General features: G+C 42.3%; 1 protein-coding gene and 1 long non-coding RNA gene across 2 annotated transcripts in view; one reads left to right on the top strand and one right to left on the bottom strand.

The window, feature by feature from the left end:
- The window catches only part of LOC139023062 (uncharacterized), an 870,035-nt gene that overhangs the window by 820,053 nt on the left and 27,763 nt on the right, over positions 1–22,219 (top strand). The window lies entirely within an intron of this gene.
- Positions 7,650–19,323, bottom strand: LOC111952203 (protein tyrosine phosphatase domain-containing protein 1). Its single transcript, XM_023970761.2, has 11 exons — positions 19,070–19,323; positions 18,853–18,933; positions 18,635–18,753; positions 18,362–18,499; positions 17,940–18,211; positions 11,599–11,937; positions 8,966–9,082; positions 8,608–8,709; positions 8,435–8,515; positions 8,210–8,320; positions 7,650–8,126 (listed from the first exon to the last, which is right to left on the bottom strand). Exons 1-11 carry the CDS (start codon positions 19,243–19,245, stop codon positions 7,986–7,988), a joined length of 1,677 nt encoding a protein of 558 aa, XP_023826529.1. The 5' UTR covers positions 19,246–19,323; the 3' UTR covers positions 7,650–7,985.

Genomic DNA, 22,219 nt, shown 5'->3' with positions numbered 1-22,219 from the left:
CCCCCATGGTCTGTCATTTACAATCACTCAGGTCCTTCATTTGCTCAAAGAGGAGCTTCAGTTGCTTTATCTTGTCATTTGGGCCACATGAGATGTCTTTATCCAGCCCTTAATCTCGTCCCCAGGCTTAAATTCTTCCCGGCTGGGTAGACGAGATTATCCAGCTCCGGTCGTCTGGGTGGGTGGGTGCTTGATGTTTCTGTTTGACCATAAAACACATTCTGTTTCATGACTCATCTCTGGTCTCCTCTCCCTCCAGATCATGAAGAACATATTCCACCAGTCGTTTAATGCATATAAGACAGACATCGAGCCCCGTCTCAATGACCTGATGCTGCACCACATGCAATGCAGCAGACGTCTGTTTGAGATCCAGCTATCTCACCGGAGAGTCAGTGCCGCATACATAGAGGGAGACAATGTGTCTGTCACCGTGGAAGCGGCACGGGTGCTCAACTTCGACACAGGTACACGCTGACATTATCTTCAAATTGCTACATAGACATTTTCTGACAGAACTTGCCGCAGGGCTCAACTTCGACACAGGTACACACAAACACCCTGGCATCATCTTCAAATTGCTACATAGACATTTTCTCTCCAGCACTTGTCACAGGGCTCAACTTCAACACAGGTACATGCAAACGCCATGACATCATCTTCAAATTGCTACATAGACATTTTCTGACAGCACTTGTTGCAGGGCTCAACTTCAACACCTGTACTAAGGTTGAATATTTTCCTGCTATTTTACAAATGTTCCATTCCGAGAATAAATCACTTTTCTCCTGGGTAACCCGATATTTCCACCCAAAACCGGAAGTATCATCCAGCAAGCTATTCTATTTAATTTAAAGCTCATCGGGCTCAGGTAGCATCAGGCCTGAATTTCCGAACAAAGTTCATAGGCAAATCCAGACATAGGCTATTTCTATGCTTTCTATGCATTAAAATAGCCTATATCTGGATTTGCCTATGAGTGATCGGAAATTCAGGCCTGATGCTACCTGAGCCTGATGAGCCCTACATCAGACATTTCATGAGCTTAAGCGCAAAAAAGCCCAAATGATTGTGCCATTATCTAATACATAGGATATAATATATAGGGTACTGCACATTACGCACGGCAGAAAAACGTAAAAGCCTATAGATGTAGTTGGCTATATGGTCCCTTGGGTAAATACGTGAAAAAAGCTCCAGTAGGCTAATKTTTTTGAGTGTGAACTGTATTACTGTACCGTTGTCACGCCCTGACCTTAGAGATCCTTTTTATGTCTCTATTTTGGTTTGGTCAGGGCGTGAGTTGGGGTGGGCATTCTATGTCTGGTGTTCTATGTTTTCTTTTCTGTGTGTTTGGCCGGGTGTGGTTCTCAATCAGAGGCAGCTGTCTATCGTTGTCTCTGATTGAGAACCATACTTAGGTAGCCTTTTTCCACCTGTGTGTTGTGGGTAGTTTTCTGTTTTGTGTTGTTGCACCAGACAGGACTGTTTCGTTTCGCTCACTCTCTTTGTTGTTTTTGTTGTTTCAGTGTTCAGGTTATTTATTCAATTACAATGAACACTTACCACGCTGCGTTTTGGTCACCTTCTTTCCAGGACGATCGTTACAACCGTATTGTATAATAGCCTACTGTATTATATGGACTGGAATTTCGCACCTCGTTCAGACATGATAAAGCTGAGAGAGCATGCAATTATGGTGCAGCACATGCGGCCTACAGAGTTACAAGCATAGGCTAGCGAATTTGATTTTATAATATAATAGGGGCTATTTGTATAATTAGTAGGCTGACGCGTATCTACCTTTCATAATATTCCCCATGTTATTAGCCTACCTCCTCTTTCACTCTCTATTGTTGCCTTATTCCTTCCTCACTTTCAACAGTTAAATGAAATAAGTTCCGTTGTCCTTATCTTCGTCATTCTAATGACATGCTTGAATAATATAGGACTAGACTTAAATGCAGACTGCTTTCACTTCTCTTCATGAAGATTGAATGGTTATGGGTCTGAATAAATAACTGCTATAGCCTACCACCATCACACGTTCGCTTTTCTTTCAAACTACCTGTGAGTTCTATTGGCTGCTGCACTTTACATTAAAAAACCAAGAGCTTGCATCCCTCTTCGAATTGTCTGTTGGTATAAGAAATGAAAAAAATATATATAATTCCAGCTAGCTTTTCTAGCCTAGATTTTCTGACATGGGACTCCAAGAGCTAAGGAGTGTTTCTTTTTAGGAGAAAGGCCAGGTGCTTGCATATTGCGCAAGAGACAGAGGCTAGTTAGAAGTTTATTATGCAGAACCTATCATTCATTAGCTAAATTAGCTAAATATAAGGCTAATACTGCACTGAATCATTACCTGAAAGAGGTAGGCTACATCTATATATATATACAGTACCAGTTAAAAGTTTGGACACAGCTACTCATTCAAGGGTTTTTCTTTATTTTTACTATTTTCTACATTGTAGAATAATAGTGAAGACATCAAAACTATGAAAGAATACATGTGGAATCATGAAGTAACAAAAAAGTTGTTAAACATATCCAAATACATTTTATATTTGAGATTCTTAAAAGTAGCCACCCTTTGCCTTGATGACAGCTTTGCACACTCTTGGCATTCTCTCAACCAGCTTCATGAGGTAGTCACCTGGAATGCATTTCAATGAACAGGTGTGCCTTACTAAAAATGTATTTGTGGAATTTCTTTCCTCCTTAATGCGTTTGAGCCAATCAATTGTGTTGTGACAAGGTAGGGGTGGTATACAGAAGATATACAGAAGTCCATATTATGGCAAGAACAGCTCAAATAAGCAGAGAGAAATGACAGTACATCATTATTTTAAGTCATGAAGGTCAGTCAATACGGAACATTTCAAGAACTTTGAACGTTTCTTCAAGTGCAGTCGCAAAAACCATCAAGCGCTATGATGAAACTGGCTCTCATGAGGACCGCCACAGGAAAGGAAGACCCAGAGTTACTTCTGCTGCAGAGGATAAATTCATTAGAGTTACCAGCCTCAGAAATTGCAGCCTGTAAGAAGAGACTTGCTTGGGCCAAGAAACACYAGCAATGGACATAAAGCCTATTCCCCCTCAGGAGACTGAAAAGATTTGTCATGGGTCCTCGGATCCTCAAAKGGTACTACAGCTGCACCATCGAGAGCATCCTGACTGGTTGCATCACTGCCTGGTATGGCAACTGCTTGGCATCTGACCATAAGGCGCTACAGAGGGTAGTGCGTACGCCCCAGTACATCACTGGGGCCAAGCTTCCTGAAATCCAGAACATATATACTAAATTGTCAAAGACTCCAGTCACCCTAGTCATAGACTGTTCTCTCTGCTACCGCACGGCAAGCGGTACCGGAGCGCCAAGTCTAAGATGAAAAGGCTTCTTAACAGCTTCTACCCCAAAGCCATAAGACTGCTGAATAATTAATCAAATGSCRACCCYGACTATTTACATTGATCCCCACCCCCTTTTGTTTTTACACTGCTGCTGCTCGCTGTTTATTATCTATGCATAGTCACTTTACAAATTACCTCGACTAACCTGTACCCCTGCACATTGACTTTGTACCGGTACCCCCTGTATATAGCCTCGTTATTGTTATGTAATTGTCTTGTGTTACTTGTTTTATAATTTTAGTTCGTTTATTTAGTAAATTTATTCTTAACTCTATTTCTTGAACTGCATTGCTGGTTACGTGACAAATTACATTTGATTTGATAAGAGTACAATATAACGTACTGTATCTCTCCCAAACCTAATTATTTCAGAATCTTCTTCTTACTATGTACACTACCGGTCAAAAGTTTTAGAACACCTACTCATTCAAGGGTTTTTCTTTATTTTAACTTTTTTCTACATTGTAGAATAATAGTGAAGACATCAAAATTATGGAATCATGTAGTAAACAAAAAAGTGTGAAACAAATCAAAATATATTTTATATTTGAGATTCTTCAAAAAGCCACCCCAGACTCATCCCAAACCATCTCAATTGGGTTGAGGTCGGGTGATTGAGGATGCCAGGTCATCTGATGCACTCCATCACTCTCCTTCTTGGTAAAATAGCCCTTACACAGCCTGGAGGTGTGTTGGGTCATTGTCCTGTTGAAAAACAAACGCTAGTCCCACTAAGCCCAAACCAGATAGAATGGCCTATCACTGCAGAATGCTGTGGTAGCCATGCTGGTTAAGTGTCCCTTGAAATCTAAATAAATCACATCCAGTGTCACCAGCAAAGCATCCCCACACCATAACACCTCCTCCTCCATGCTTTACGGTGGGAAATACACATGCGGAGATCATCCGTTCATCCACACCACGTCTCACACAGACAAGGTGATTGGAACCAAATATCTCAAATTTGGACTCCAGACCAAAGGACACATTTCCACCTGTCTCTTATTAATTTCTCGTGTTTCTTGGCACAAGCAAGTCTCTTCTTATTATTGGTGTCCTTTAGTAGTGGTTTCTTTGCATCAATTCGACAACCAAGGCCTGATTCACGCGGTCTCCTCTGAATAGTTGATGTTGAGATGTGTCTGTTACTTGAACTCTGTGAAACATTTATTTGTGCTGCAATTTCTGAGGCTGGTAACTCTAATGAATTTATCCTCTGCAATCAATCAATCAATCAAATGTATTAATAAAGACCTTCTTACATCAGCTGATGTCACAAAGTGCTGTACAGAAATCCAGCCTAAAACCCCAAACAGCAAGCAATGCAGGTGTAGAAGCACGGTAGCTAGGAAAAACTCCTTAGAAAGGCCAGAACCTAGGAAGAAACCTAGAGAGGAACCAGGCTATGAGGGGTGGCCAGTTCTCTTCTGGCTGTGCCGGGTGGAGATTATAACAGAACATGGCCAAGATGTTCAAATGTTCATAGATGACCAGCAGGGTCAAATAATAATAATCACAGTAGTTGTCGAGGATGCAGCAAGTCAGCACCTCAGGAGTAAATGTCAGTTGGCTTTTCATAGCCGATCATTCAGAGTATCTCTACTCCATGCTTTTGTTGCTTCTAGGTTAGACTACTGCAATGCTCTACTTCCCGGCTACCCGGATAAAGCACTAAATAAACTTCAGTTAGTGCTAAATACGGCTGCTAGAATCCTGACTAGAACCAAAAAATTTGATCATATTACTCCAGTGCTAGCCTCCCTACACTGGCTTCCTGTTAAAGCAAGGGCTGATCTCAAGGTGTTATTGTTAACCTACAAAGCGTTACATGGGCTTGCTCCTACCTATCTTTCCGAGTTGGTCCTGCCGTACATACCTACACGTACGCTACGGTCACAAGACGCAGGCCTCCTAATTGTCCCTAGAATTTCTAAGCAAACAGCTGGAGGCAGGGCTTTCTCCTATAGATCTCAATTTTTATGGAATGGTCTGCCTACCCATGAGAGAGACGCAGACTCGGTCTCAACCTTTAAGTCTTTATTGAAGACTTATCTTTTCAGTAGGTCCTATGATTGAGTGTAGTCTGGCCCAGGAGTGTGAAGGTGAACGGAAAGGCTCTGGAGCAACGAACCGACCTTGCTGTCTCTGCCTGGCCGGTTCCCCTCTCTCCACTGGGATTCTCTGCCTCTAACCCTATTACAGGMGCTGAGTCACTGGCTTACTGGTGCTCTTCCATGCCGTCCCTAGGAGGGGTGTGTCACTTGAGTGGGTTGAGTCACTGACGTGATCTTCCTGTCTGGGTTGGCGCCCCCCCCTTGGGTTGTGCCATGGCGGAGATCTTTGTGGGCTATACTCGGCCTTGTCTCAGGATGGTAAGTTGGTGGTTGAAGATATCCCTCTAATGGTGTGGGGGGGGGGCGCCAACCCGGACAGGAAGATCAAATCCAGGTACTCACACGCACCAACGGGGTGGGGGGTACTGTCACGGATCCCTTTGGATCTTTCATTGCACTCATCTGGCCCTTATTCCCACTGATTGTGTTTGTATATATGTGCCCTTTGTTCACCATGGTGCTGTCTATTATTGTTACAATGTCCATTGGTGCGTGTGAGTACCTGTGCTGTGTGTTTTGGGCTTTCGTGCCCTTGTGGATTGCGCAGATGGTTATGGGTCTCGTCCCATGTGATAATCATTGTGCGCTAGTGTTATTTATTCGAGGTACTCCTCACTCTTTTGTTTTGGGTTTCAACCCTGTGTTTTGTTACTTGTTTGTTTGGTCTTCGTCCCCATGCTATTTACACGGCACGCCGTAATTTGGGCTTAATAAAAAAAACTATTACGCAATCCTGCGCCTGTCTCCCAAATCTCTTCATACCATCGTGACAATACGTAACTTCAAAGATTTTATTGAGTTATTGTTCATGTAAGGAAATCAATCAATTTAAATAAATGTATTAGGCCTTAATCGATGGATTTCACAGGAATACAGATATGTATCTGTTGGTCACAGATACCTTTAAAAAAAGAAGGTAGTGGCGTGGATCAGAAAACCAGCCACAGTATCTGGTGTGACCACCATTTGCCTCATACAGTGCGATACATCTCCTTCGCATAGAGTTGATCAGGCTGTTGATTGTGGCCTGTGGGATGTTGTCCCACTCTTCTCCAATGGCTGTGTGAAGTTGCTGGATATTGGCGGGAACTGGAACACGCTGTCATACACGTCGATACAGAGCATCCCAAACATGTTCAATGGGTGACATGTCTGGTGAGTATGCAGGACATGGGAGAACTGGGACATTTTCAGCTTCCAGGAATTGTGTACAGATCCTTGCGACATGCATAATCATGCTAAAACATGAGAGGATGGCGGTGGATGAATGGAATGACAATGGGCCTCAGGATCTCGTCAAAGTATCTCTGGATTCAAATTGCCATTGGGAAAATGCAATTGTTTTCATTTTCCGTAGCTTATGCATGCCCATACCATAACCCCTACGCCACAATGGAGCACTCTGTTCACATCAGCAAACCGCTCGCCCACACGACGCCATACAAATTCTTCCGTGAAGAGCACACTTCTCTAGCGTGCCAGTGGCCATTGAAGCTGAGCATTTGCCCACTGAAGTCAATTATGATGCCAAACTGCAGTCAGGTCAAGACCCTGGACAACGAGCATGCAGATGAGCTTCCCTGAGACCATTTCTGACAGTTTGTGCAGAAATTCTTCAGTTGTACAAACCCACAGTTTTATCAGCTGTCTGGGTGGCTGGTCTCAGACGATCCTGCAGATGAAGAGGCCGGATGTGGAAGTCCTGGGCTGGCGTGGTTACACATGGTCTGCAGTTGTGAGGTCTGGTTGGACGTACTGCCAAATTCTCTAAAACGACGTTGGAGGTGGCTTATTGTAGAGAAATTAACATTCATCTCTCTGGAAACAGCTCTGGTGGACATTCTTGCAGTCAGCATGCCAATTGCACGCTCCCTCAAAACCCTTCGACATCTGTGGCATTGTGTTGTGTAACAAAACTGCACATTTTAGGGTGGCCTTTTGTTGTCCCCAGCACAAGGTGCACCTGTGTAATAATTATGATGTTTAATCAGCTTCTTGATATGCTACCTGTCATCTGGATGGATTATCTTGGCAAATGAGAAATGCTCACTAACAGGAATGTAAACAAATTTGTTCACAAAATTTGAGAGAAACAAGCATATGGAACATTTCTGGGATCTTTTATTTCAGCTCATGAAATATGGGACCAACACTTTACATGTTGCATTTATATTTTTGTTCAGTGTGTATGTAAGATTTTAACAATAATACACGCCGGGATGAGGTCAATGGTACAAATATTTGTATTGTGTAATGTGCAGAGAGAATATATTCCAATATCAGGATCATGGCCATGCTTCATAGAATCTACACCCATCCAAGCACCACTAAAACAGTAAGGAGCTTACTGCACCTAGTCATAGAAAAGAAAACACTAGAAATTGAACAAATATTTGACCCTTCATAGAAAGGGTTATGAAGTTTGTACAACCAATTAACCCATCAACCAATCAATCAATTGTTTCCTCTTCTTGAGCAGGTGTTTGTGTAGTCTGAGGTCTGTGTGAGGGAGTTATGGTTATGGAGTGTTTGTCTGATGCTGGACTTGAGGATTCTCATCAGGACTTTATAGCTCTCCATCTCCTCCTGAGGGTGCTATTGAAAACAGAGAACAATAGTTAGACATCAATTTGAACTATGACTGCCACACACACTCACGCACACACCCACAGACTCACCCTGGTGAGTGCTTGTATCAGGCGTCGTAGTACAGCCTCCTCTCTCTGAGGACACAGACTGGTCACCTGACCCACACAACCCAGCAAACAGGACATGGTGTGGCGCTGGGGCTGCTGGGACAACATGCACACACACATACACAATAGTTGCTGAGGAGGTTGAAGACCCCGAAGTAAGCCATGACATGGTTAAACGTGTATCAATGGTCTGACTGGGTCTCTCACCTTCATTAACACACTGAGATGGTTCACGTGTTGAGATACTGAGGTCAACCTCTCTATGTCATCTGCACTCAGAACAGGCTCCTGGAGAGAGATAAAAAGAGAGTATAAAAAGCAGGAGACTGTAAGAGAGTGAGAGTATAAAGGGAGAGAGATCTTTATCTGAGCCCTCTGACCTTGAGTTTCTCCAGCCAGGTCCACAATAGACAGCTGAGTACGTGCGGATCAGACTCTGTGACCAGTAGAGCCCAGGCACACTCACTGCTGTTCAGCTCCTCCTGTCAGTCAACACAGAAAGAACAGAGTGCAGTCAGGATTCCGGTTACTGGTAGGCAGCCCATGACAGATTAAGGTATCCCATTCCAATATGTTGTAATCATAGTTATGGTAAATTCCATTTCATTTAAGTCAATTCAGGAGGGCCCAAATCTTGAGATCCGCAGAATAAGCTTCAATGGCTTTAGTAGCTTAGTAACTTCCAGACAGTCTACACTACACCTCAGCTTGTGATAACCTGCTGTAACAGTTTATTACCTGTAGCAGTGCTGTCCTCTGTAGAACAGACTCTCCAGGGGGGTTTAGATCTGCCATCTCCTTGGCAACTGCCCGAGCCACTGAGGCCTGTCCGGACTTACACTGGTTTTTACGTACCTTCAAAGCACAGGAAATAGTGTATTAAGAAATGTGCTTTATATTAAAAAGAGACACTTTTACTAGTATGCCCCCAGTAACACAGTCTGATACTCACCTCAATGTAAGAGTTGAATTTGTGAAACGCTGGCGCCCTCTTGGCAGTGCACTTTAAACTCTTCGAAGAACAGTTACTGTTGGTTGCCCCACTGCCTGCTGGGAGGTTGAGTCTTTGTGAGTCCTCAGGACTGGAACAGAGGCCAGCTGTAGGGGTGGGTAGGACTGGACTCATAGGTCTCAAGTCAGGTCTAATCTGCTCTAACCCAGGCCAGTCTCTCTTACTCCTATCTAGTACAGTACAGTATGAGCCCAACTCAAGATCCTGGAAGAAAATAAAGCAATGTGGTTAATTTCAAGGCTCTGAATGTTGCTAGTACCAATGCACATTTTTCTAAACTAATGTTCAAGAATGTACCACCTGTAACCAGTAATGCCAGGGATACACTACTCAATTTCGCCACGAATTCGCTTTTGCCGAAACAAATTGTATTGAAATCCTTTGAACTTGGGCTATGATCAGTACGTCAGGACTCACATAGTTTGAGTGGGTGACACGAGCCTACCAGACAAGCTAAATTACTTCTATGCTCGCTTCGAGGCAAGCAACACTGAACCATGCATGAGAGCATCAGCTGTTCCGGACGACTGTGTGATCACGCTCTCCATAGCTGATGTGAATAAGACCTTTAAACAGGTCAACATTCACAAGGCCACAGGGCCAGACGGATTTCCAGAACGTGTACTTCAAACATGCGCTGACCAACTGGCAAGTGTCTTCACTGACATTTTCAACCTGTCCCTGACTGAGTCTGTAGTACCAACATGTTTCAAGCAGACCACCATATTCTGCGTGCCCAAGAACACTAAGGTAACCTGCCTATATGACTACCGGCCCATAGCACTCATGTCTGTAGCCATGAAGTGCTTTGAAAGGCTGGTCATGGCTCACATCAACACCATTATCCCAGAAACCCTAGACCCACTTTAATTTGCATACCGCCTCAACATATGGCCCCTGTTCACTCATGACTGCATAGCCAGGCACGATTCTAACACCATCATTAAGTTTGCCGATGACACAACAGTGGTAGGCCCGACAACGATGAGACAGCCTATAGGGAGGAGACCTGGCCATGTGGTGCCAGGATAACAACCTCTTCTTCAATGTGATCAAGACAAAGGAGATGATTGTGGACTACAGGAAAAGGAGGACCGAGCATGCCCCCATTCTAATTAATGGGGCTGTAGTGGAGCAGGTTGAGAGCTTCAAGTTCCTTGGTGTCCACATCACCAACAAACTATCATGGTCCAAACACACCAAGACAGTCGTGAAGAGGGCACAGACAAAGCCTATTCCCCCACAGGAGACTGAAAAGATTTGGCATGGGTCCTCAGATCCTAAAAAAAGTTCTACAGCTGCACCATGGAGAGCATCCTGACTGGTTGCATCACTGCCTGGTATGGCAACTGCTCAGCCTCTGACCGCAAGGCACTACAGAGGGTAGTGCGTACGGCCCAGTACACACTGGGGTCAGCTTCCTGCCATCCTGGACCTCTATACCAGGCAGTATCAGAGGAAGGCCCTAAAAATAGCTGAAGACTCCAATCATCCTAGTCATAGACTGTGCTTTCTTCTACCTCATGGCAAGCGGTACCGGAGCGCCTAGTCTAGGTCCAAAAGGCTTCTTAACAGCTTCTACCCCCAAGCCATAAGACTCCTGAACAGCTAATCGAATGGCTACCCAGACTATTTGCATTGTCTACCCCCCCTCTTTTATTCTGCTGCTACTCTCTGTTTATGATCTATGCATAGTCACTTTAACTCTACCTATATGTACATATTACCTCAATTACCTCGACTAACCGATGCCCCCGCACATTGACTCTGTACCTGTACCCCCTGTATATCGCCTCGCTATTGTTATTTTACTGCTGCTCTTTATTTATTATTATTATTATAAWWWWWWWWTTTACTTATCTATTTTTTACTTAACACTTATTTTTCTCAAAACAGCATTGTTGGTTAAGGGCTTGTACACCTGTTGTGTTCGGCATGTGTGACAAATACAATTTGATTTGATTTGATGTGACTGAGATGATGGACAGGTTTGTGGAGCTGTGGAGAGAACACAGCTGCCTTCTCAATATTAAATGGTTTATATTACTTCCAATTCCCTCTGTAGAATAGAAAGTGCCCACAGCTGCCCAACCATTTGCGGGTCTATATTCTGCGCATCCATCTCTTTTTTWWAAATGTTTCTTCACAAAATAATGTGCACATTAATAAAGTAGCTTGCTGTTTGCATGTCTGTATTTTTTTCCTACGACAACCGAGAAACGTGGGGCAGGGTGAACTAGTAAATCATCCTGTAATGTGAGCACCCACGTCCAGGGGTCGAGGATGGACGGAATGAAAGATTTGGGACAAGGAAATCGGAAAATGTGAACACGTCCAAGTTGTTCAGATTTTAGAAGACGTGTATGCCCAGTCTAACCCTGATGTTAACCCTTACCTGTTTTACAGTGATCTTGCTGAGGTCTGAGTCACTGTAGCTGCGTTTATCCAGCAGTACCTGTCTCTTTCTCTCCAGAAACCCCTCTGGTTCGTCCCAGGAGGACACAGACCCTGACCCTCCCCAGGACCCCCTATGGACCTCACGGTGCAGGGGCAGGTACTGCTTGGCCACCAGGGTCTCCCTCACAGCCCTGCCAAGGGCCCGCAGTTCGGCCCTTCTCTCCAGCTCAGCATGCACCTCCGGTGGGGCAGGCAGGCCCAAGGCCAGGGCAGTAAGACGGCCACACAGCAGGTACACCACCTAGATGATGATCATCATGAAAACAGATAGCTTTTAGAAACAGATACAGGATCCCATGGGATACTGGAGAGAGTGGAAGATGGAGAGAGAGAGCATTCTTTCTAGTATTCTTTCTAACAATGATGTCTACTAATATTTCAGGATGTTGTGTATCCCTGGGGGGAAAAAATCCGAATTCATGTAAACATTACAGGTTTTGAAAATATAGCTTGTCCCCCCAAAAAAGTTGAGCTGCGGGACAGGGTAAATTAAGCCGCCTACAAATTTCTGTACTGAATGAGATATTAACACTACCTTTTTATCTTTATATTCAACACAATCACAAACGCTTTTTGTCTTTGAATAATTTTAAGCATCTTTTAACACAGGAGTAACACCCAACAAACACTACTTTAGGCCCAGCCCTGTTGTTAACTCATATCCCAGCTATAATGCCTTGCATTATGCCTGGGAAGAAAACACTTATATTTGCCATTGGCTCATCTTACCTCAAGGKAGGCATTTTGACTATATTAAACCCACACAGCTACAATGATATACTTTCATGCTAGGTTTAGGACCTCATATCTAACTCTACATGGAACCCAGACCCTAGGAGTGGAGCAGGTCCCCACATGTCAAACCTCACTAGTTTGGATGACTGTGGGAGTGCTCCTAACAGTAATGTCCCACCCACCATCAGCCAGTGCCTAATGACAGTGACCATCGAAAGTGAAAAAGAAAGGAAATGCATGTGGATGAGAAGGGCATTGAAAGTGTCTGTAAGAATCATGGAGAGAAAGGTGATGTCAAAGCAGAGAATCAACCATGTTCCACTTTAAATGTGAGTGCAGGGATATTTGATATCAAAACACCTGCTGTGGAAGAGAGAATTGAAACATGCAATTTTAAAACACAAGAGCAGCAGACTTACTTTGGATGATAAAGTTGTACAGAACAATCTTAAAATGATATACTTTGGTTTAGATACAAGCATCATGTCCGTTATATTTATGGGGGGTCAATTAAGGAAGACATCCTCTTCTGCAAACCACTGGAAACCAGGACAACAGGAGAGGATATTTTTTAAGTACTGGACCGCTTTGTGATATCAAATGGACTTTGGTGGTCAAGATGTATTGGTATCTGAACTGATAGAGCAAAACCATGACAGGGAGACATAGTGGAGTGGTAACGCACATGCAAGCAGTTGCTCCCGACGCCACTTGGGTACACTGCAGCATCCACCGAGAGGCTCTTGCTGCCAAGGGAATGCCTGACATCTTGAAAGATGTTTTGGACACTACAGTGAAAATGGTTAACTTTGATAACTTCTTATGGCTGGATGGCAGTATTGAGTAGCTTGGATGAAAAGGTGCCCAGAGTAAACTGCCTGCTACTCAGGCTCAGAGGCTGAGATATAGATTTGGATAGAAAACACTCTGAAGTTTCTAAAACTGTTTGAATGATGTCTGTGAGTATAACAGAACTCATATGGCAGGCAAAAACCTGAGAAAAAATCCAACCAGGAAGTGGGAAATCTGAGGTTTGTAGGTTTGCATATCCAATATACAGTGGGATATTGGTCATTTTGCACTTCCTAAGGCTTCCACTTGATGTCAATAGTCTTTAAAACCTTGTTTGATGCTTCTACTGTGACGAATGAGGGAAGGAGAGCTCTTTGAGTCAGGTGTCTGGCACGAGCTGAACATGCGCGGTCACGTGAGAGCGACCTGCTTTCCATCGCATTTCTGAAGACAAAGGAATTCTCCGGTTGAAACATTATTGAAGATTTATGTTAAAAACATCCTGAAGATTGATTCTATACATCGTTTGACATGTTTCTACGAACTGTAATGGAAATGTTTGACTTTTCGTCTGAACTGCACGTCATGCATGTGGATTACTGGACTGAACGCGCAAACAAAATGAAGATATTTGGACATAAATGATGGACTATATCGAACAAAACAAACATTTATTGTGGAACTGGGATTCCTGGGAGTGTATTCTGATGAAGATCATCAAAGGTAAGTAAGTGAATATTTATAATACTATTTCTGACTTCTGTTGACTTTATGGCTTATTTGAGCTCTAGGCACTGTACTCCGATTATAGCATGGTGTGCTTTTTCCGTAAAGTGTTTTTTGAAATCTGGCACAGCGGTTGCATTAAGGAGAAGTTTATCTAAAGTTCCATGTTTAATACTTGTATCTTTTATCAATGTTTATTATGAGTATTTCTGTAAATTGATCTGGCTCTCTACAAAATCACRGGATGTTTTGGAGGCAAAACATTACTGAACATAACGCGCCAATGTAAACTGAGATTTTTTTATATAAATATGAACTCTACCGAACAAAACATACATGTATTGTGTAACATGAAGTTCTATGAGTGTCATCTGATGAAGTTCATCAAAGGTTAGTGATTAATTCTATCTCTATTTCTGATTTTTGTGACTCCTCTCTTTGGCTGGAAAAATGCCTGTGTTTTTCTGTGAATAGGTGCTGACCTAACATAATCGTTTGTGGTGCTTTCGCCGAAAAGTCTATTTGAAATCGGACACTGTGGTGGGATTAACAAGAAGTGTATCTTTAAAATGGTGTAAAATACTTGTATGTCTGAGGAATTTTAATTATGAGATTTCTGTTGTTTTGAATTTGGCGCCCTGCACTTTCACTGGCTGTTGTCATATCGATCCCGTTAACGGGATCTCAGCCGTAAGAAGTTTTAAAGCAACTTTCGTGTATTTTCTGCATTTTGCAATGATATGGGCAGCGACCATGTAACGCTTCTACAACATACAGAAGTCCGCTGGTTATCAAGGGGAAAAGTATTGACATGTTTTTTTAAATTGAGAAACAAAGTTTTCTTTACTGACCTAATTTTCACTTGTCTGAAAGCTTGCATAAGTTTCTCACACGACTGATTTATCTGGGTGATGTTTTTTTCTCTCCTGAATGATTTGAATCTAGGATTACAGGGACTCTCCGCAACTATATTCAATGTGCGGGACAAATTGAGGTTATGATTAAGAAGTTGGAGCTCTTCTCTGTCTGCATTAATCTTGCCACTATAGGGGGTGCTGTTTCAACTTCGACATTTATCGTTCCCAAATTAAACTGCCTCGTACTCAATTCTTGCTCGTACAATATGCATATTATTATTACTATTGGATAGAAAACAATCTCTAGTTTCTAAAACGTTTGAATTATGTCTGTGGGTGAACAGAACTCTTTCTGCAGCGAAATTCATGACAGGAACTGCGAAGGTCTGAAAACGAGGCTCTGTTCTCAGATCAGTTTAAAGCTCTGTATGTATCCTATGGGTCGACATGAACTGCACCCGCCTTCCCCTGGATGTCAGTAACCAATGAGAATTGGAATGGAGTTTCTACGCAGATCTCAGACCTATAAAGCCCCAAGGAACGGAGGGAGCTCTCTTTTCGACGTTCGTCAGGACGCAAAGCAAGACCTCAGGATGGCATTTTGAAACGCTCAGTTATCAGCCTTAGATATATCCGTCTGTAATTTAATTCGATTAGGTGTTAGAAACATCATAACGAAGTTATTTTAAACGCGATTATATCAGTTTATGCGAGTATATTGCGATTTTTCGGAATTTCCTTAGTATTGCGTTTTGAACATTTGGGCATGTCTGCGCCACATAGCTATTGTTAGCTGCTAGTTCCAAAGTTGAAGAGGACGTTTTACAACCGAGCACGATTCTTTTGGACAAAGGACAACTTGCCCAGATTCTGATGGAAGCTCGTCCAAAGGTAAGAGCTATTTTATGTTATTCCGTATTTATGTGGAAAAATGTAAAAGGATTTGTCCGCCATTAATTGCGGCACTAGTCTGGCTGTAACGCACACTGTATGTCTAGTAACGTTATTTTAAAAATCTAACACGGCGGTTGCATTAATAACTAATGCATCTTTCATTTGCTGTCCAACCTGTATTTTTTAGTCAAGTTTACGATTATTTATCGATTAGATTAGGTGCCTCTCCAAGATGGCGCCGGCCAGAATGCATGAAATGTTGCTACTGGTCACATTGTATAACCACGATTTGTGCTGCTAAATATGCACATTTTCGAACAAAACCTATATGCATTGTGTAATATGATGTTACAGGACTGTCATCTGATGAAGTTTATCAAGGTTAGTCAAATTATATATCTTTTGCTGGATTGTTACGATCGCTAACATTTGCTGCTGGTAAATGCGGTTGTGTTTCTGGCTATTGTGGCAAGCTAATATAATGCTATATTGTGTTTTCGCTGTAAAACACTTAAAAAATCTGACATTTGGCTGGATTCACAAGATGTTGGGCTTCATTTGCTGTACGCTGTGTTTTTTTTCAATAATGTTTTATGATGAGTAATTAGGTATTTGACGTTGGTCTCTGTAATTAATCTGCCTGCATCGACGCTATTTCAGATTGCAGCTGCAATGTAGACTGTGATTTATACCTGAAATATGCAAATTTTTCTAACAAAACATATGCTATACAATAAATATGTTATCAGACTGTCATCTGATGAAGTTTTTTCTTGGTTAGTGGCTATTTATATCTTTATTTGGTCGAATTAGTGATGGCTACCTATGCAGGAAAAAAATGGTGGGAAAAAAAGTTGTGTCTTTTGCTATGGTGGTTAGCTAATAGAAATACATATTGTGTCTTCCCTGTAAAACATTTAAAAAATCGGAAATGATGGCTGATTCACAAGATGTGTATCTTTCATTTGGTGTCTTGGACTTGTGATTTAATGATATTTAGATGCTAGTATTTACTTGTGACGCTATGCTAGGCTATGCTAGTCAGCTTTTTTACTGATGGGGGTGCTCCCGGATCCGGGTTTGGGAAGAATTAGAGGTTAACAAGGACAACAGATGGGTCTTTCCATCATTGTATGATTTTTTGTGTGCAAATTAACTCAAGTTTATGGACAAGTCAAATGTGATATAGCGAAGCACCTGAGTGAGCTGGGTGAGCAATTACACAGGTACTTTCTCGAAATGGACGACACAAACAACTGGGATTCATTATCCCTTTCATGCCCTGCCTCCAGTCCACTTACAGATATCTGAACAAGAGAGCCTCATCGAAATTGCAACAAGCGGTTCTGTGAGAATAGAATTGAATCTGGATAGGGCTGAGCTCAGAGTATCCTGCCTTGGCAAATCGTGCTGTTAAGACACTGATGCCCTTAGCAACCACTTACCTATGTGAGAGTGGATTCTCAGCCCTCACTAGGTGAAAACTAAATACAGGCACAGACTGTGTGGAAGATTATTTAAGACTGAGACTCTCTCCAATACAACCCAACATTGCAGAGTTATGTGCATCCTTTCAAGCACACCCTTCTCATTAATCTGTGGTGAGTTATTCACAATTTTTGATGAACAAATAAGGTTTTAAGATGGCTAAATAAAGAGCAAAATTATTGATTATTATTATATTATTTGTGCTCTTTGTCACTTCCCACGAGCCGGGTTGTGACAAAAACTCACACTCATTCTTATGTTTAATAAATGTATCGTATAATGTGTGTGTGACAGGCTTACAATGATGGTAAAAAACAACATTTGAGAGTGTGCTGACCCTGGTGCTAGAGGGGGTATGCAGCTGGAGGTTGAATGTTTGAAGGGGTACAGGACGATAAAACGTTTGGGAACCACTGCTCTAACACAATGAATTCATTTGACTTGATGAAAATCCTTTTTTTTACCCAACTTGCTTTCCACTTTTTCCATGTGGTTTCTTCCTTCACAGACTCCATGAAATAAGGACTTCTTGCTCAATTTTGTAAAATGATTCATTTTGTATATGGTTTCCTAGAAGCAAGGTTTGGCTCAACTTAACCCACTCTCCCCTACATGACAACTTACCCCACTCTACCCTACATGACAACTTACCCCACTCTCCCCTATTCGACAACTTACCCCACTCTACCCTACATTACTTATTACCTAAAAGACAGATAGTGTTGCCAAAATAATTATACAAAACAGACACCTTGGGAGTGTGCCTGAGGGTGCGGGCCTCCTGGCCATGGAGGAGGAGGACCTGACGGTGCAGGTACTGCAGCAGGGTGAACTGGGCCCCGTGGCGCAGGCTGAAGTCAGGGTACTGGGCCAGCTGAGGGCCCAGAAGACGAGCAAAGTCAAACACCAGGCTGATCTGGTCCCTGGTCTGGATGGAACAGGGACGTTTGATACGCACGTAGTGGACCGCCTCACTGGGGCTCACACGCAGAGTGTAGACCAGGTAGCAGGCTATCAGGACACCTGTCAACAATGACAGGAGGTGTGCCCATTTTTGCAGGATCGTTTATGGACAATATGTTTCTGATTTCAGTCAATGTATATTCTAAATTAAGTGAACAATAAAGACAATTGATGTACTGAGAACCGTATTCTCCAAAAATATACACACACCTGTCCTCCCCAAGCCTGCGTGACAGTGCACCGCCACCTTCCCTTCTTTCACAGCGAAGGCTAACACCTTTACTCCATCCATCATCCCCACGAGAGACGACACACCGAAGTCCGGCATGCCAAAGTTGAAGAAGAAGACTGCACCACAAGCACACACACACACAGAAGGAAAGACAAGAACACATATTTAATTTACGAAAGGCCACAGAGACAATCCTAAAGTAAAGTGTGTGTTGTAGATATACTCTAGGTATAAATACAGTATAGTCTTACTATTATTCTCCATAAAGGTTTGTGGGGAGTAAGTGAATCCAGTGTCTGGCTCCAGTGGAGGGCCACAGTGAGCATGCTCCCCAGGCAACTGCATGTTGATGATGGACTTGATGTTCAGCCTGGTCAGAGAGAACAGGATCAGTTAGAGGAGAAAGAGGGTGGACACGCGAACACACCTCGGCAGACATGCAGGCATGCACATATACATGACTATTTACRGTTGGAACTGCTCTATGATGTTGTATTTCTTGATGAGGTGAGAAGAGGGTCGTGCCATGGCCACAATGTCATCAGTCACCCTGCGAACAGAACAGAAGTGAATATAGAACTTCCAATCATCACTCCCTTCCCATGCAGATCTCTCCCTCCCCACCTCTTTCTCTTCTGTATCTCTTTCCCTCCTTCCCTCCTTCCCTCTCTCTCCCCCCTCCTCACCAGTGTGAGAAGAGTCCCTGTACAGCTTGTTGGCTGGGCCTCCAGCAGGCTGGTCCTTCATAGCGGCAGTCCCATCCTCCGCAGGCCAGTAGGCAAATGATCTTGGGTGGGATGGCCTTCACCAGATTCTCTCTGGCCTGGGAGTAGGCTGGACGAGGCACCGGCACCGTGGGCATAGTGGATAGTATGTACCGTAGTGGGGGTTGTTCACAGAGTCAGTTTAAACCTTAGAACTGAAGTCAATTGTTGAACCCTATGGAGGACAAGCTAGCTCCTTGGTCCAGTGGACAATATTATATGATGAAGTGCAGGGTTATAGTGTGTAGTGTACTGTGGTGGCTGGCCTTATGCAGACACCTGAAGTCATTTGTTGACTTCTAGAGGGACAAGATAGCCTCTTGGTCCAGTGGGAGGGGAGAAACAGGTGCAGTGCAAGTACCAGGAGTAGTTCACAGACTTAGCTCAGCCTCATGCAGAGATGTAAAGTCAATATGCCCTCAAGAACAATAAGTTGGTTAATTTGGAAGTATCCTACTGTACATACAGTATGCAGGTGGCTAGGTCTAAAGTTACTGACAGAGTTCTGTAGGGTTACAGAACTGGTGAACTTCACCTACGGGACTGTGTGGTAAATGAAGAGTCCAGTAGCTGGTACAATTGGAAAAGTAAAGAAAATATAGTCAATAAATGTTGCAGATATGTCTCTCTATCACAGTATTATAAACATTCTAGTGACTAGATTGACCGGCATCGTACCAAGACAGTTGATTGCTTAAAACCCTTTAACTGTATCTTGTTTAAAACATATTTAACCTTAAATTCCTATTACTAAAAACTCAAATAAGAACTTCCGATATTTTTTATTTATTTTTACACTATGATTCTTGAAAATCCAATATCTTGAAAACTTGACTGCTGACATTCAAAATATTTTGCGACTGCATCAACAGGTGGACTGTTTTTTTTAATCAAAAAGATAGTTTGAGTGGAGTGCCGCTTTAAGTCTGAATATTGATTAATTGACCCAATGGGTCATACAATGTGGTTTAACCTATTTATGTTGCCAAATCAATCATATTTTTCACCAAAATAAATGCACCCTATTCTTAATCCACCATACGTTTCTACTGACATATCAGTCGCCTGGTTGAGCACATTTATTTTTAAAGTATTGCGTTTTAGCCTTTTTACATTTGAACTATTTATTTTCATATTCATACTCTTCAAGGTCTCTACTAACAGGAATATTGCAATATAAATCTCTCAACAAATTAAATCCTGCCGTTTATCCCATACCTTTGGTGACTGATTTAGAGTTTTCTTACAGCCATCTTAGTGGGCAAAGTTAGAGTGCCAAAACACTGAACTGCAGCAACCAAAAAGGATACAAATTATGGAAATTGATGCAGGAGGACTGGGGTAGTTGACCAATCAAGTTCAAGTGAAGATATTTTTGTCCCCAAAAAATAAGTAATTGTCAAACATGCTCTACCAGCTGGTTGAGAATAGGGTTAAAGTAAGGTGCAATTATTTAATAAATCTAATTGGATGATAATAACAATATATTTTTGTGCGGCACAACACCATACAACTTTACTTGCATTAAAGTGCCATTAATTAATTGACTGATAATAATAATTAATTGACTGATAATAATAATCTCTTTCTGATTCATTTTATGTACATTAATTTAAAACAATACCCTTCTCTGTATCGTGTCTTACCTTTGTGGTGACATCTCAGAGAGAGGCGAGCTCCATTTCACACACACACACACACACACACTGCTGTGTGCCGGCCCAGGACCTCTAAGCCTTATTAGCTGTCATAATAACATTAGAACAGACATTCACAAATCATAGTAATCTCTGTTATATAAGACCTATACTGTACTCCTTTCCACGCCTTGCCTACATGAACCTTATCCTTCTCAGCCATCTGGACACGTTTTGATTATGTCTTTAAGTGTTGCTGTGATTGTGATATTGCAACATACAGTATGTGCACAATCGGAAAGCTAAAGAAGATATTATTTCACTATTGTTGACTTGACATTAGCACAATAAAAATTATTTACTGCATCTTTCAATTAAAATTGCATTACTATTCTGTTCCTAAATACAAGACAATTGCATAGGTCAATTCTATCCCAATAGAGACATACATAAAGATGAGTGGAAACATTTTATTGAGACCACATGCAGCATGAGGCAGTGTCCATGAGAGGTCAGTATGTATCTGTTGTGAAAAGGGTTTTCAAAACAGCCTGAAATCCAGGGGCGCAACTTTTACTGGGGACGGTGTCCTTAAGGACCATGTGYATGCCTCAGAGCGGTCAGGTAGGCTGTTTGGCAGTTTCAGCCAGCTGAATTTAGGACCGTTGGGACACCACAGAGTGTGCAGACAGTCTGCGTGAATGCAAAGCTTCTGAAAAGGCACAGTGTTGCTGTCTGCAGCTGCTGTCTCTGTGTGTGTTGCGCAGAAACTGGCTAATCTTTATTTGACTTGTGTAGCTGGCAATGTAACTTCTTTTTGACTTAACAGAAAAAYGTATTTAATTCCAGCGCTGAGCTAGTTGTGTAACTGACATGTAACGTTAGCTACAGTAATGTTTCATCCCCTCTTGACTGAAGTTCTGTCTGAAGAGAATGAACTAGTGAGCTAGTAGCTACCACAGCCAGTTCAGCTCTAGTCTCTAGCTATCTGTCACGTAGCTGTTTCTAACAGCTGTTGTGTGTATGAAATGTTTTGTAGCTTTTTTGTCCCATTTCAATGGAAGTAAATTCACTTGGATAGTTTTCGTCAGCTGTTGTACAATTAGAGCTAGCCAAAAGATGGCTAACGTTAGCTAGCTAGCTCACTGACTTTAGCTATTAGTTTTGCCTCCATCACACTAGACCTGAATCAAACGATGAAACCAGCAGTCAAACGATTTGAAGACTGATATTCAGATGGTTTTTTTTATAGCGCAATGTGAGTTTTTATTAGTCAGTATAGCAATTTAACATTATTGATCTGTCAGTTTCCCTAGCTAATTCCCTACTTTTCACACTGACATGGTATAAAGAGCTCTACAGGCTTCACTGTCATGGTTCACAGTCAGTACACAACACTATGCTCATCATGTCTTAGCAGGATTAGATGGTGACA

The sequence above is a fragment of the Salvelinus sp. IW2-2015 genome, linkage group LG26, assembly GCF_002910315.2.
Source record: "Salvelinus sp. IW2-2015 linkage group LG26, ASM291031v2, whole genome shotgun sequence".
NCBI lineage: Eukaryota > Metazoa > Chordata > Actinopteri > Salmoniformes > Salmonidae > Salvelinus > Salvelinus sp. IW2-2015.
This window is presented reverse-complemented; position numbering and strand designations above follow the sequence as displayed.